Source organism: Dipodomys ordii, unplaced genomic scaffold, assembly GCF_000151885.1.
Source record: "Dipodomys ordii isolate 6190 unplaced genomic scaffold, Dord_2.0 Scaffold148, whole genome shotgun sequence".
In the NCBI taxonomy this organism is placed as follows: Eukaryota; Metazoa; Chordata; class Mammalia; order Rodentia; family Heteromyidae; genus Dipodomys; species Dipodomys ordii.
In genome coordinates, this window is record NW_012267364.1 from 3,880,576 (window position 1) to 3,896,024 (window position 15,449).

A 15,449-nucleotide genomic window follows, 5' to 3' on the forward strand; every position below is an offset into this window, starting at 1 on the left:
GTAGGAGATTTATAGGCATCCATTAACCTCCTCGAGTTCCAATTCTGTCTTAGGCTGGTCTTTTGTCATGATTAGCTATGTTGTCACTTCATGTTAAATAACACATTGTCTGAACTGAAATATGCAGGAAATATGAAGACAGAAAGCCAAAATTATCATACATGTACGTTGTTTCAGCTAAACCATAAATATATCTCTCCTTGTATGTATTACAAAAATTAGACTTCCTTGTGCAAAAGTTTACATACTTAGGCAAATACAAAGGATCACTTTTCTTTGAATCCTAGGATTATGGACACTATTATTCCTTAATAATATCTCTGTATTGAAATACTAATTTCCAATGATTTATTATGTGATCATAATTGGAGTAAAGATCTTCATGAGAAAAATAACTTTTTTGGGGGTGTTTTTATGTTGTTTTATAGTGCTGCGGTCTCACATATATCTAAACCAGCACTCTGCCACTGACTGAGCTAGAGCCATAGCTAAAATTAAGTGAATAAAAAGTTATTGATAGAATGGCTTGTAATTTAACAAGTGTGATGTCCATATAAGAAGAAATTAGAAAATAGGCCTTTAGAGAGGAGATGGAGGAATACATTGTAAGAAGACATAGTCCATAAGCAAAAAGAGAGGCCTCAGAAGAAACAAACCCTATAGAAACCTTGGTCAAATTTTGTGAAAAATATTTCTTTGTTAATAATGGTAATTTATAATGACGTGGTCTGTCCAACTTGGCTAAAGTAACTCTAGAATTTTAATACAAAGGAATGTGAAATATAAATAAATATTTACAAATATAATACAATATATAAATGCAGCAGTCGACCCCAGAAATGGGAAAGTGGCAGGGGGAAGTGACACAGAAACAAATCCAAGGATAGCCATTTCCATTGCATCGGTTAAAGAAACTTTAACAAGTGTCTGCATACCTAAAAGACCTGAGACACATCACACCTTGAAAAGTCACCTCATTCATTTCCCTTAGTGTATTAAAGTGACCCGTATGTTGCCGTACAAGTGTCCTCAGAATTATGATAGCTACATAGCAAGAGTGTGGTCAGGAGCCATTTCTTCATCCTCTCAATCTCATCCTCAGTTCGCAGAGGATGGGGCAGAGGTAAGAATCATGTGGGTAGAGTAAATGTAACAGCACTGCAGAAGTCACATAAAAGCCTCACATCAAAGTGAGGAAGGCCACGATCTATTATGATACAGGACAGGTGGCCACTTTCATAAAGACAATACTATTTATTATCATTTCCCAGTTCTTCTGGACCCGTGTCTCTGTCCATGGTAGCCACACATCTCCCCTGTGGACTGAAAGCTGGCACTTGAGTGGAGCTGGATTTGCGGTCATGTTGCTTGGACATCTGTGACCATAAGATGCCTTTCTCTGTACCGTCTTAATGGAATAACATGTGAATAAAGTTTTATAATAGCAACCGGGAGGGGAAAGATTCATAATTTTCCATGCTTTGTGATTCAGAATAATTAATTTAATAACCATGTCACTTGAGAAGAGTAAATAAAGAGAAACAAGGGGGGGTGTGGATATATATATGATCACCGGAGCATATGCAATTGCAAGGGAAAACAAATTACCCAGCATAGTGCTTAAAATAAAAGCTCGGTGGGAAATTTTTTTTTTAATGCTGATTTGATTCTCCTGTTGAGCCATGCAGCTGCAGTGTTTCAGAGTGTACTGCTTCACTATTTATCTGCATTTGCTTTTTAAAAAAAATATTATTGAGAAGATCTATGACCTGATGTCTCAGAAAACCAATTAAACACCTTTCTGATCTCTACTGGGCATTTTCTGTTGCTAGTTCTCTCCCTAAACTCAAACAGCTCTGTGAATTCATTTCTGATGCCTTGCTGGAGGGTACTCCATTGTGCAAGGTATTTTCAAAACTAGTATGGAATTAATAAAAGGAAACAGAATCAAAATGAAATGTTCTGCTGCCTGAACACAGTTAAGTCTGTGGGGTTTGCTTCGCACTAAACACTCAGACTCCAGACTGCAGATGAGCAGTTTCCTTCTCTTGTCACAGTTCTTAGATCTGCAGGAAAGGCTAATTTCTGAGGAAAAAAAATACAAGCCTAAGTCTATGTCATATATTCATGTTTCTAAAGTGAGTAATTATTTCCCTTAAACTGGCAGACATAAGAGTAAATCTTCATTGATTTGGTGAGGTAAAACACAGTCCTCATCTAATTCAGGTTTCCCGATATGCTCATGAAGTATCAGTCTCGTGGCTTGCACATTAAGACTCGCTTCTCTGTCCATTAGACATCAAGACTCCATGCACCCAAGCATGGAGCTTTCCCAGTGCTTTCACAACTGCCCCACAGTGGCTTACCGACAATGCTTATGGGATCCCGTCAGAGTCTCGATCACAAAGCACTCTCCATCGTTGAGACAGTAGGCAAGGTCCTTATCTCGGCAAGGTTTGAAGTGCTCTGATCGCTCCGTGGAATATGTTGTGGTATCTGTCAAGGAGAACAAGAGAGACACATTCAACAGGCATTCCAACACCCCTGTCACGGGTCCTAATAGACATGAGAGGCCCTCCATGTCATTGACCGGCCAAACTAGGAATGTCCATGGCGTTCAGTTATTTGTCAATCAAACCTCCAAAGGCACAGACAGGCTCTGCATCCTGGGGTCTAATTAATACCATGTGGAAAATATTCAAAATAAAATAAATTGCAGCTGTACTCAACTTGCATATACTGTTGCTCTCTGGTCACTGTCCTTGAAATCACAGAATATAACGACTAGTAGGATGGCATATGCATTTTAGAGATTGTAGGTATTCTAGACATGAATTAAGGGTATTTTAGCAGGACATTATGCAAATATCAAAGCATGTTACGTGAGGAACAAGGAGACTAGCAAATAGGTGGTCTGTACTAGGACCAGGTCATACACACACACACACACACACACACACACACACACACACTGTATTTTAACAAATTAGAATCACTCTAGAACAGCTCCAACTGAGCTCACATTAGTTGTAAACCTTCAGTGATCAGAGTCAGATGTCTCAACTCTACTTTCATTAATTTCAGAGACTTTTTTTATTTTATTTTATTTTTTGCCTGTCCTGGTGCTTGAACCCAGGGCCAGTCCCTGAGCTTTATTGCTCAAAGTTAGTATACTACCACTTGAGCCATAGCTCCACTTCTGGCTTTTTGGTGATTAATTGGAAATAAGAGTCTCATAGACTTTCCTGCCTGGGCTGGCTTTAAACCACAATCCTCAGATCTCAGCCTTCTCAGTAGCTAAGATTACAGGCATGAACCATTTGCAGCTGACTTAATTTCAGTTTTAGTCAACACGTGTGTATAGCCAGGCACCATTTCCTTCCCTTTTTGTTTCCAAATGCTGTTAAACATCTGATTGACTTATACTGTGATTGTTCTATGATGCCCCATGTCAGATTTGGATGTTTTTTTTTAATTACAGCTATAATTGGTTAATAACCAAGTCAAGTATTTGTTCACTTTCTCCTTTTATTATGTAATTAAAATGCAAATGTTCCAGATTCTGAAACACATATTCACATGTGAAGAATGTTTCTGGTAAATATTTAACAGGGCCAAATTATTATCATTTTTTAGCATTCTCGTTAAACATGTATTTTTTTTAACCATTATGTCTTACACTTTTAATTAAGCCAGACATCTATGTCTGGTTATCCAAAATATGAAACTAACCATAAATACGAGCTATCTATAAGACACAGACTCGTAGCACATGTGCATAATTTTCTAGTTTATGCAACTAAAATATAAAAAGCAATTCTCCAACAAAAAGTACACTGAAAAAGTCATGGATGAATCAATTATTCAGCAGGTAAACTATTTTAATTTTTTTCAGAGATCTAGATTAGTCATGATGTTCCATAGAATGTCATTTTTTGTTTAGCTTTTTGTTTTTGCTTGTTTGTTTGTTTTTGTTTTGTGCCAGTCCTAGTGCTTAAACTCAGACTATGGGTGAAATCCCTGAGCTTCTTGGCTCAAGGCTGGTGCTCTACCATTTAAGCTACAGCTCTGCTTCCAGCTTTATGGCTGTTAATTGGTGATAAGAGTCTCATGGACTTTCCTGACTGGGCTGGCTTCAAACTTTGATCCTCCTGTATCAGCCTCCCCACAGTGCCTTTTGTTGGACACATGATGCACTGAACACTGAAATGGTTCACACTCAAGTTTACCAGTCCTTTATTCTGTGATCGCCTTGAGGCCTAATCAGAATTGGTCCTCAAGAAAAACACTGTTGATAAATCCAGCCTTATCTAACATTATCCGCCATTTAAATATTATGATAGGGAAACAGAATCATTGAACACCACATTACAATCTCACCAATAGTTGATATTTCTTTTATAAAAGAAGATAACATTTTACATTAATTTTACTATGTGTTTAGCATTTATGAATATTTAAAACACAAGCCAGGTGCTGGTGGCTCACATCTGTAATTGTAATGACCCAGGAGGCTTGAGATCTGAGTATTGTGAATTGGAACCAACCAAGACAAGAAAGTCCATGAGATTCTTATCTTCAATTAAGCACCACAAAGCTAGAAGTAGAGCTGTGGTTCCAGTGGCAGAGAGCCAGCCTTGAGCACAAAAGCTAAAGGACTGTGCAAGGCCCTAGGTTCAACCCTAGTACTGGTACAAGTAAATAAATAACATTTCTTCAAATTCACATAGACGTTCATCCATATATAACTAATTCACTAAGAGTATTGACAAATAATTGTATGGTATCCCCTTTTTTGGTGTCACAATGGGAAATTGATATTTCTCCTGTCAATGAGTCAGCCTGTTAATACTTCAGCAAAAATAAACACTCAGCAAAGTAGACACATTTCTCCTTTTCCAGGAGATCATCTGCATAGCTGAGATTTGTTATTCAAAGCCACATGTAATAAGTAGCTATAGGAAATTTTTAACATTCAAGAGCTCTGAGCAAAGAATCTCAATATGAAATTCTGCTCCTCTGACTGGTGAAGTATATTAACTCAATAACCAGTTATTTAACTTTTCCTTTAATTTCTTCTTTATCCATGTATTGATATTCACTGATCATTCCTCAAAGAGCTGCTTTTCATTAACATAACCTACAGCATAAAAAGTGAGATCCTTATTTCATAATCAGTGGTTTTTTTAACAAGCTACAGACTCCTGGCGCAATACAATAGCAAAGCAATTACAATCAATTAATTTCTATCTGACAATTGATGTCTCCTGTGGCTCTGGCCCTTTTTTTTAATCAACATCCTCCCAACATATTGTCCTTTCAAAGCATAGTACAGAGAATCAGAGAGCTGAGAAAATAATTCTGAAGAAAGTCTTAGGTGGTTAAGCTAAGAGATCAGCTTTAACATAAATTCAAAGTTTCTATCTCCACAGCTGAGAAGAATCTAAAAATTAATTTAAAATAGGTAAGTCAAAATTTCAAAATGTCTAAACTGGTTTCAAAGACAACCTCATTATTAGTATTGTACAGGACTTAGTAATCAGTGACCAAATGTCAGGTTTTTATCATCCTGTAAGCAAATGACAAGAATCAGGAAGTGTAAAATCTCAGCATATACCTAAACATTTGGCTAGATGGTATACAGATAGTACAATCACAAATGTTTGGGGTAAAGTATTATATTCTTCATGGTGAAATCAAAGTCAGTTCTTCATAATCATCACAACAAAGATGTAGACAGAAAGAAATGAATCTCCAGACTGTTGTACTAAAATTAAGACCAATTACCAAAGACTGTTGTGTCACAAATAGTATATTACATCTAAGTTAGTGTTGGCAAAGCTTTCCATTATTTGCATCAACAATAGCCGAATAAAGACTGGTATGGTTGTATGATAGGTTACAATATTTGTTCATCTGCTTATAAGTGTATGTACATAGTTCCCTCTTTTTATATACATGTCTTTACTTTTTTAACGCAAAACATTCTATAAAATGCATTTAAAAGGATTTAAAACAAGATTAAAAATCTAATATAAGTTGCAATTCTTTGTATTTTTTTTTATGCTGTAAGGTAACACAGCATTTTCTAATATGCCTAGCTGAGTATTTGGTTCTGAAAGGAGGCATGGAACATTTGTATAAAAGAGATGATAGATAAAAGACTAGATCCAAACTATTAAATATATGACCTTAAACAACTTAGTGGTATCTTAGTGATCAGATATAGAATTCTCAATTTATAAATACATTTAAATAAATCTTTTATTTCTCTTTAGTTGGCATGTAGGAGCTTGTGCCTGGACCAAATATGTCATATTATTAAAATTTGGGCCTGGGGCCAATCCTTTAGTTTCTTTAAGGATGGCTTAACATACATAATACCCAGTAGATGTTTTAGAATGATAATGTCTTTATAAATGAATGTTTTCCTAAATGTCTGTGTTGAAGAGGATGTATACATAGGTTTTCATGTTATTGTGAAATATATCCTCTTTTTAAAGAAGTTTGGAAAATTAAGAGGTCAGAACAAGAGAAGTACTGTAAAAAACAGTTTATCTAAAATATCAAGAATTTTATAGAAAATGAGAAAGATGAACTCCACAGCTCAAATGCAAGGGAGAAAGAAATCATACAAAATTAGGAAGTCCTCTTAAAAGAGAAGGACATGAGCTAGATACTGGTGCCTCACCCCTGTAATCCTAGCTATTCAGGAGGATGAGATCTGGGGATTGCATTTCAAAGCCAACTGGGGCAGAAAAATCCCTAAGATTCTTATCTTCAACTAACAAGCAAAAAGCCGTAAGTGGAGCTGTGAATCAAGTGATAGAGCACCATCTGTGAGTGAGAAAAGCCAATGCAGGTACTTGAGGCTGTGGATTCAAGCCCATATTATACAGAGACAGACAGACAGAGACAGACAGACAGACAAACAGGCAGATTGATAGACAGACAGACAGAGCTAGAGACTGGGAGAAAGGACAAAGGGAGCAAAGGGAGCAAAGGGAGGTAAAGGATTAAGATGTTGCCAAGGGCAAAGAGTTAGTCAATAGCCCAGCTCAAGCAAGCCAGACTACCAGCAGAGGAAAAGTAAAGTGCTCTTCCTGGGGCCAGAGCGGCTGTGTAATTATTCAGATCACTCATCTGGCAATTGTTAGGTGGAGTTTAATGCACTTTCTTAGTCTCATAGGTTTTTCATCTCTTTCCTCAGAGAGGCTAGGGAGAGTGCTTTGTTTTTAACTTTTATACTCTTTCCACACCAACTAGCATACATAGTAAGCAATCAGTATAGTAATTAACCACACAGTGGGAGTTGGTGGTAGTTAATTCATTAAAAGCAAAATGAGAAGAAAATGGATGGCAAGAAGACAGAAATCCTTGCAGATCTTTTTTTTCCCTTCTTAATCCAATGAAGGTTAATTTATTAATGAATAAGATCATTGCTGTTTCCCCCTTTAAATACTCAGTTGAACCTGAATATAACTTACAGAGGCTTTTCTGTCTCCAGTACAATGTTACACACTGTGGGAATCCATATTTTGTTGCCAGAACAAGAGTGCTAATTTGGCTATTACAGATAATAATTGCAGTAGATAGTCAAAGAAAGGGATTGCTTAATTCCAGCATCCTAGAGGATTGCCATTTGTGCTACATCTGGAATATATTTGATATAATTGGCACAGAAAGAAGAATTCTGGATGGAAAGCAAAAGGTCACCAAAGGAAGCAAAGTAATAAGGCACAGAGAAGACCCTAGATCAAATTTTTCACATCGGTAGCTTGCAAAATGTCATCTTCCTCTATCTGTTTTATTCTTCCAAAACTGAGTTCATGATATGACAGGTCTCCAAGAGAAGTTAAGAATCATCTGGTGATGCAACATAAAAGCTTCTAGTATTTGCAAAACACCTGTGCAGGTGAGAAGCTATTGAAATATGGCTGTCATCTATAGCAACCTCTTCTGGAACAGCAATGTATATGAAAATTGCTTTGTCTATTAAAACTCCCCATTGATTTTATCAGACACCCAAGAAGTAGCATGCCATGACACTGCCTTGTAAAATATTGAATGGTCATGGAAAATTGAAATAAGAATACAGTGGTGATTGGGAGGAAAACAAAGATAATTTTCTCCTCAAGACCAGAGATGACACAATCATTCACTGTGTTGGCACGAGAGAAATAGAAGCATTAGACAAGGAATTTCAAAGTTTATTTAAGTCATCGGACTGCTGTGAAAACTAATGTGTACCAGTGAGATCAATTATTGTAGCAAACATAGGCATGTTCCTTGCTAAATTTTCATGGCATACCAGCAACCTCTCAGCTGGAAATTTTGCCTTGTTTGTTTGTTTGTTTGTTGTACTAGGAATTAAAGTCAGAGTGAAATACTGCTGTGTAACCCCAGCTCAGAAGGAATAAAGGCAGCAGGTAAGAACTGATATTTTGATATTTTAATTCATTTAATTTAATTTCCTGTTTGGGGAGAAGGAAATATTTCTTTTTCTTCTATTTTAACCTGTTATACTAAAATAACCCCTTGCTAAAAATAAAAGACAAATAGATTAAAAAAAACTCCATCATGTGATCCTTAACCTACCTAAAGAAACATAGGTCAGAGGATCATAGACTGAGGCCAGCACTAGGCAGACACTGAAGATCCTACTGGTAAAAATATCTACAGCAAAAGAGAGATAGTGGCTCAAACGGTAGTCTCTGACAGCAAACATGAGTTTCAAACTCAAACCCCAGCATCACCCAGTAAATAAATAAATAAATGAGTCAGGGAGACAAAACAAAACAAGTCTTTGTCCTAATAGCTGGGTATAGTGATAAGTACCTGCAATATCAGCACTTGGAAGTCTGAGGTTGGATTTCCAAAACAGCTTAGGCTACCTCATGACATCCATCTTAGAAAAAAAAAAAAAACCTAACCAAGTAAGCAAACAGAAATGGAGACACCTTGGTTATCTCCAAAAAATAAGACCAAAGAGGACACAGCTGTATCCTGAGACTTGATCCAAAGATGCTTCCTCCTATCTGTGCACACACAGGTATGTGCACAAACAACTTTCCACCGTAGCAGTAATAACAGAAGCTACTGAGCTGGTGCTTCATAAACAGTCTCTCAGCTCTCCAAATGACTTTACAAATGGCCCCATTTGAAGTGACCTGGTGACTCTCAATCTAATGAGGGTTTACATTCATTTTCTTACCTTGCTGGAATTCTCAAGGGCATCTGACACTCTTAGACACTCTCAAATCTTCCATAGACTTCCATGTTACCACGTATTCTTTTTGTGTATGGTGTGTGTGTGTGTGTGTGTGTGTGTGTGTGTGCGTGCTCACGCGCATATAAGTACAGGAGCTTGAAGCCAGGATCTAGATACTGCCCCTTAGGTTTTTGCTCAAGAATGGCACGCTACTCCTTGAGCCAAGGCTCCACTTTTGATTCTTTACAGGTTAATGGGGATAAGGGTATCATAGATTTTCTTTCGTGGGCTGGCTTTGAACCACTATCTCTGCTTCTTGAATAGCTAGGCTTATAGGCATGAGCCTTCAACACCTGGTATATTTCTTGATTTTCCTCTTGCTCTTTGACTTCTGCTAAGTCTATATTTAAGTGCTGGATTACCAAAGAACTTTGAATAACTCCTAGCATACAGTCACCAGCATGTGCTAGTATGTCCCATTAGCTCTCATACAGGCCTTATTATGACACTATGAATCTGTGCTATTTGACACAATGCTACTTGAAAAATAGAGAAACTGAGTGTCAGCCTAAGGTCTCATTGCTTTTATCTGGAAACCTCTGGAGTCAAACCATCAAGTTGGACGTGCATCCTTCTAGTGCTTTTCACAGGCCACGTTTTTAATGTCCATTCTTTCTTCTATTTTGACTTATTTCCTGGGTGACTGCAAAGTTTTCCTCAAACCATCAAGATCAGAATTGTCAATGAGGGTCCTCCTATTAGAAATGGGAAAGCATCCATACCTACTACACTAGGAACTTTCTGAGAATCAGCTATCTTGGGCAAACCTATGAGTTATCATAAGTACATCAATAGCTCAAAGCTTACGTGATCTTCAGAATTCCCTTCTTGTCTCTGATGTTCAGATGGCCATCCCAGACACCAGTAAGTTAACTTGTAGAAAACAAGTTAAAACCTCAATAATTCTCAGGAATCCTAGTCTCCAGTAATGGGCACCACTGATTCCATTGTGCATACCAAAAGTGCAGCAGCAGCATCCTTCCTGTCATTGTGAAATCATCACATACTATTTATTTTACCCTTCTGAATATGTTCCCGCTTTCTATCTACACTAACCAGGCTGCCTACAAACAGGGGAAGCACCTTTATATGAAGTAACCATATGAAAATGCATTTGCATGCTACATGCAGAAAACACATGAGAATTGACCATTTCCTTTTGGACAGTCATTTAATGGCTTCTCCTGATTCCAATAATAAAGATTAAAATTACACCCTCCTCACCCTTGCTGCTTTTTCATGTCTTTTTTGTCCTTTTGTCCTATAAAAGGGTCGCTTCTAGTTTCTGGTATACAGGGTACAGGTGATCAAATCATCCATGTCCTTTGAGGCCTCCACACATGCTAAGGTACAGAAAATGCAGTGATAAGTAATATCTATTGGATATGTTTGTTATTTACAGTTCTCTGGCTTCATTGCCAAGTGAAATCATCTTTCTCTGGTGCCATTTGCTTATTGTAAGGCAAGGACCTACTCATTCATTTTCCTTTTTGTGTGTGTATGGGGGGGTGTTAGGGCTTTCATTCTGTCAAGAAAAGGTAATTTGACAGATAGTCATGGTCTTGAGCTATAGATAAAACACAGGTCTGGAGATCCCGTCCTTAGAGCAATTTAGCAAAGTGTAACACAATGGAGTTTCACCCAAGGGGATATTTTCAGATTCACTATAAGAACATAAGTCTTAGTTTTATCTGTTTGTCCCTTTGACCATGAGCATGGTGTGTGTGTGTGTGTGTGTGTGTGTGTGTGTGTGTGCGTGCACGCGTGCACGCGTGTGCATGCAAGCAGTACTTGTGTTCTAGCCCCTCATTTATTACCCAGTAGTAATTATATTAATGTCTATTGAATAATTATCCTAATACCAAACAGGAGTAGAGACTCCTGTCTATTGAATAATTATCCTAATACCAAACAGGAGTAGAGATTCAAATATATGGCAGCTGAGACTTCTAACATACCCATACAAATTTTATTTCCTGTGATTAAAAACAGCCTTTTTAGGAAATACAATCATGAGTTGATTGCTCTGTGGGCTGTGTTAACCCTTAGGAATACAAAGGTATACATTGATCGAATATACTTCATATCATACACCCTGGCCAGATGCAGGCAACACATGTGACCCTATGCAAAAATAATAACAGAAGCATAAAGGGCTATGGGCATGGCTCAAGTTTGAGAGATCTTGCATAGCAAGTGGGAGTTCAAAGTCCACTACCACCAAAAGAAATGGAAGATATAGGAGGGCTATAGTAGAGTTTAATCACTGACACAAAAGCAACCGTCATTTGCATTGGATACAACTGAGTTTGAATCCTTCAACATTTTTGTCTTTACAGGCTAGTGTGCTTCTGGGTGAAAACAAAGTCAAAGAGGGTTTGCTTGTATACTCTATGTGTGAGCATTTAAACCTAGATGGCTCGCAACCATTTGTCACTCAGACATTTCCATACCTACACATGATGAGTAGTACATCCAAAAAATCTCAATTATTTTCAGCCAAGGGAAAATATATGGCAACTTATTGGTGCTTGGTCAAACTTGAATGTCAAAGAATAGAGCACTGAGCCTGTAGAGCCATTTAATCACTTCCAGTGCACAGAGATCTCAGTTTACAGACTTTAGATCTATGCCTGCCTTCCAAACAGGTATATGGGTGACTTTTAGTGAGCTGTTATTACATATAATCTGAATTATACAACTCTTATTTGACAGCAAGTTCTCTTCTAACTGGGACTTCCATTTCTTATGTAAAAAAATCTTATCAGAATAGTATGGCTACATTGATTGGAGATAAATTTTATTCTCTGTGACATCTTCGTTTCCCAGATGAACCTTTACATGACAAATAGGTGGTAAAAGCCCTCAGAGATGAAGCAGCAACTTTCCTGCCACTGGATTTTACAATCAAGAGCAGACACATTTACTTCATCCTATACCTAAGACTTAATTCCATCTTTAGCATACAAGATTAAGAAACAGTTCCTGGCTCCTTCCCCAATCCTCCAGAGAAGCTGAACAGCAAAGTTTCATGGGAACTATACTTCCTGATCTCCTAGTGACATTTCTTTGGTTCCAAGCACTGAAACATATAAAGTTTCTTTAATATTCTCTGAAGTTCTACATGCTATGCTTTTTTCCCACACATACACAGCCCTATATCTTCTTTTTTTTCTCATCCCTCATAAAAATCTAATTGTTTAAGAACTACGTGGAGTGGTGAACAAGTTTAGATTCCCATCAACAGTGTAGTAGTGTTCCCTTTCTGCCACATCCTTGCCAGCATTTGTTATTGTTAGTTTTCTTGATAATGGTCATTCTGAGGTGAGGTAGAATCTCAATATTGTTTTGGTCTGCATTTATTTTATAGCCAGAGATGTTGAATATCTCTTCATGTCTATTGGCCATTCTTACTTCTTCTTTGGAAAAGTCTCTCTTTAAGTTTTTGGCCCATTTATTAGTGGAGTTGTTGTTTCTTTAAGGATTTGTAGTGGGAAGGCCTAATTATTTTGAGCTCTAAGAATATTTTAGATAAGAGGCCTTCTGATATATAGCTAGTAAAGCCTTTCTCTCATTCTGTGGGCTTTCAATTTATCTGGTTATGACTTTGCCATAAGGAAATCTTCAGTTTGATGCAATCCCATTTATCTAGTCTTTCTTTGATTTGTTGTGATTCTGGATCTTTATTTAGGAAGTTTCAACCTGAGTCAAGGAGCCCTAGCGTTTCCCCAGCCCTTCCTGTAATACTTTTAGGGTATCTCCTCCTACATTGATGTCTTTGACACATTTAGAATTGATTCTGGTGCAGGGTTTATGACCCAGAAATCCCACTCCTGGACCAGGGCATTAATCCATAAGAACAAAAAAGAGGCCACACTAAAGCCACCAGCACAACCATCTTCATTGCAGGACTATTTACTATAGCTAAGATATGGAATCAACACAGGCTCCTCTCAGTGAAAAAATGGATCAAGAAAATTGAACTCTCATCTTTTATCAGAAAGAATGGCCCCAAGGAAACATAAATTGTATAGTTTCCCTCATTTGTAATAATTATAATGTATCTATAAATCTGTTAGTAAACCTAATGGATAATAAAAGATAAATACTTACCTGGATGTGATTAGTTAAGTAGCACTCTAAGCATTCACACAACAAAGGAAGATATTCTTCGGAGAGGATCGGAAAGGCTTAATAGCCATATGCATATGACCATATAAAATGATAAGTATCAAAATGAACTCAAAGAAATGAAAACAAGAAGTGAATTATTTACTGTTTTCAGTTCTTTTTTTCCTTTGATTTATTCCTTTTTGTCACTATGTATCTTTTTATGTTTTTTATTGTAAAAATAGTGCACAGAGGGGTTACTGTTACATGAGTAGGGTAATGAGTAAATTTCCTATCTAGCATTTTTTCCTCCTCCTTTGTTTATCCCTTACCATCTGGTCACTATTTTTTATTTCTGTACCCTTTGTCTTGCATGCAGGTTTATCTGATTTGGGGAGGGGAAGGGGAAGTGGAAGCACAGAAACAGTGGGGCAAACATGAGTGATACTCACTAGACACTATGCTGGAAATGAACTATACAACTTGGAGGGGATGAGGGTTGGGAGTGGAAAAACTTGGAGAGAATAAGAGTTCAAAAAGAAATGTGCTCATTACCTGATGTATGTAACTGTAATCCCTCTATATATCATCTTTACAATATTTTTTAATCTATGCAGAATGAAAACCTGTACTAAAGTCTCTTTCAATTCCTCAGGTTAGAAGTAGTTGTAAGAATTCACAGCTCCAATATGCCTAATGCTGTGATAATCACTCTGAATTTCAATGTGACTGCTTACAGCTTTAGTTTCCACACTGTTTCCAAAGGAGACTGATAAGGGTTGGTAGAATCATCTCTCCCTACTCGTATTTTATCCCAGGACCTGGCACATTAGTGAATGCCTAATGCATGTTTTTGAGTAAATATCATAATGCATATAACAATGATGATTACACTAATATCACAGACTACACCTACCTTCAGCATGATAAGGTAAACACAATCTTGTAGGTCTATACAAGTAATATGCTTCTGGAGATAACTATTTTTGGGAATGTATCCAGGGCTGATTAACTCTTGACACTATTATTGTTATTTGTGAGGAGATGGATCCATCCATTGAAAAATGAGTAGATTCTTTTGCAGAAATATTCATATATTTGTTGATTTAAGAACCTTTCTCCATACTCAGACTCCTTCTCTATAAAGTAGGTATAAGATGACTTGCAAAATACTTTACAAATGGTATAGACAAAAAAGTAATCAGTGTATATCTGTGTGTCCATAAAAGTAAAGCAGGCTGATGCACATATATACACAAACACAGGAGAGAATTGTATGATATAATGCCTTTAAACAAATAACCTATAGTTTCATAAAATGAATACCAGGAAGGTACAACATGCTTTGTCAGAGGAAGGCAAGGTGAAGGGGATTGGAGCCAGATGATGGATAGAGGGAGAGTGGACAAATACAATCATAATATTCAATGTACATATGTGAAAATTGGGCCAGGTAACTTTAGGGGAGGGTGGGGTTGGGAGAGATAAGAGAGAAAGAAAAAAGGATGACACTGATCAAGATGCATTATACTCACAAACTGAGATGTTAAGGTGAAGCCTCTTTGTAAAACTACTTGAAGATAAAACTAGATACAATAAAACAGGCCAGATATTAACCATTTATTTTCTTGATTAACATTAATGTCTGAGAACTCAGGCCCAGGTCATCCCTATTGGCATGGAAGGGACATAACTCAGGAAGCTTTGAGCAGAGGTCATTTGAAAACCAGAAAAAATATCATTACTAGATCTCTGTGTGTTTGTGTGTGCGTGCACGCACACGCACACTAGCGCGAACTCATATGATTTCTGGAGCTTGAACTCAGGGCCTGGGCACAGTACCTGATCTGCTTTTTTTTTTCTTAAAGCTAGCTAGTACTCTATCATGTAAGCCACAGCTCCACTCTGGCTTTGGACAGAAGAGTCTCATGAACTTTCTTGCCTGGGCTAGTTTAGAGCCATGATCCTCAGATCCCAGTCTTTTGAGTAGCTAAGATTCCAGTCATGAGCCATTGTCACTCAGCTTTCATTGCTGCATCTTAAAAGTTGATACAGTGAAGAAATCACA

The 15,449-nt window shown here is 37.3% G+C and overlaps 1 protein-coding gene across 1 annotated transcript in view; it reads right to left on the reverse strand.

Moving 5' to 3' along the window:
- Positions 1–15,449, reverse strand: part of Nrg3 (neuregulin 3) — a gene marked incomplete at its 5' end in the record, with an annotated part of 1,028,236 nt that overhangs the window by 588,459 nt on the left and 424,328 nt on the right. Inside the window, one exon of the mRNA XM_013032069.1 lies at positions 2,367–2,496. Coding sequence (XP_012887523.1) covers positions 2,367–2,496 — 130 coding nt within the window. The remainder of the gene's footprint in view (positions 1–2,366; positions 2,497–15,449) is intronic.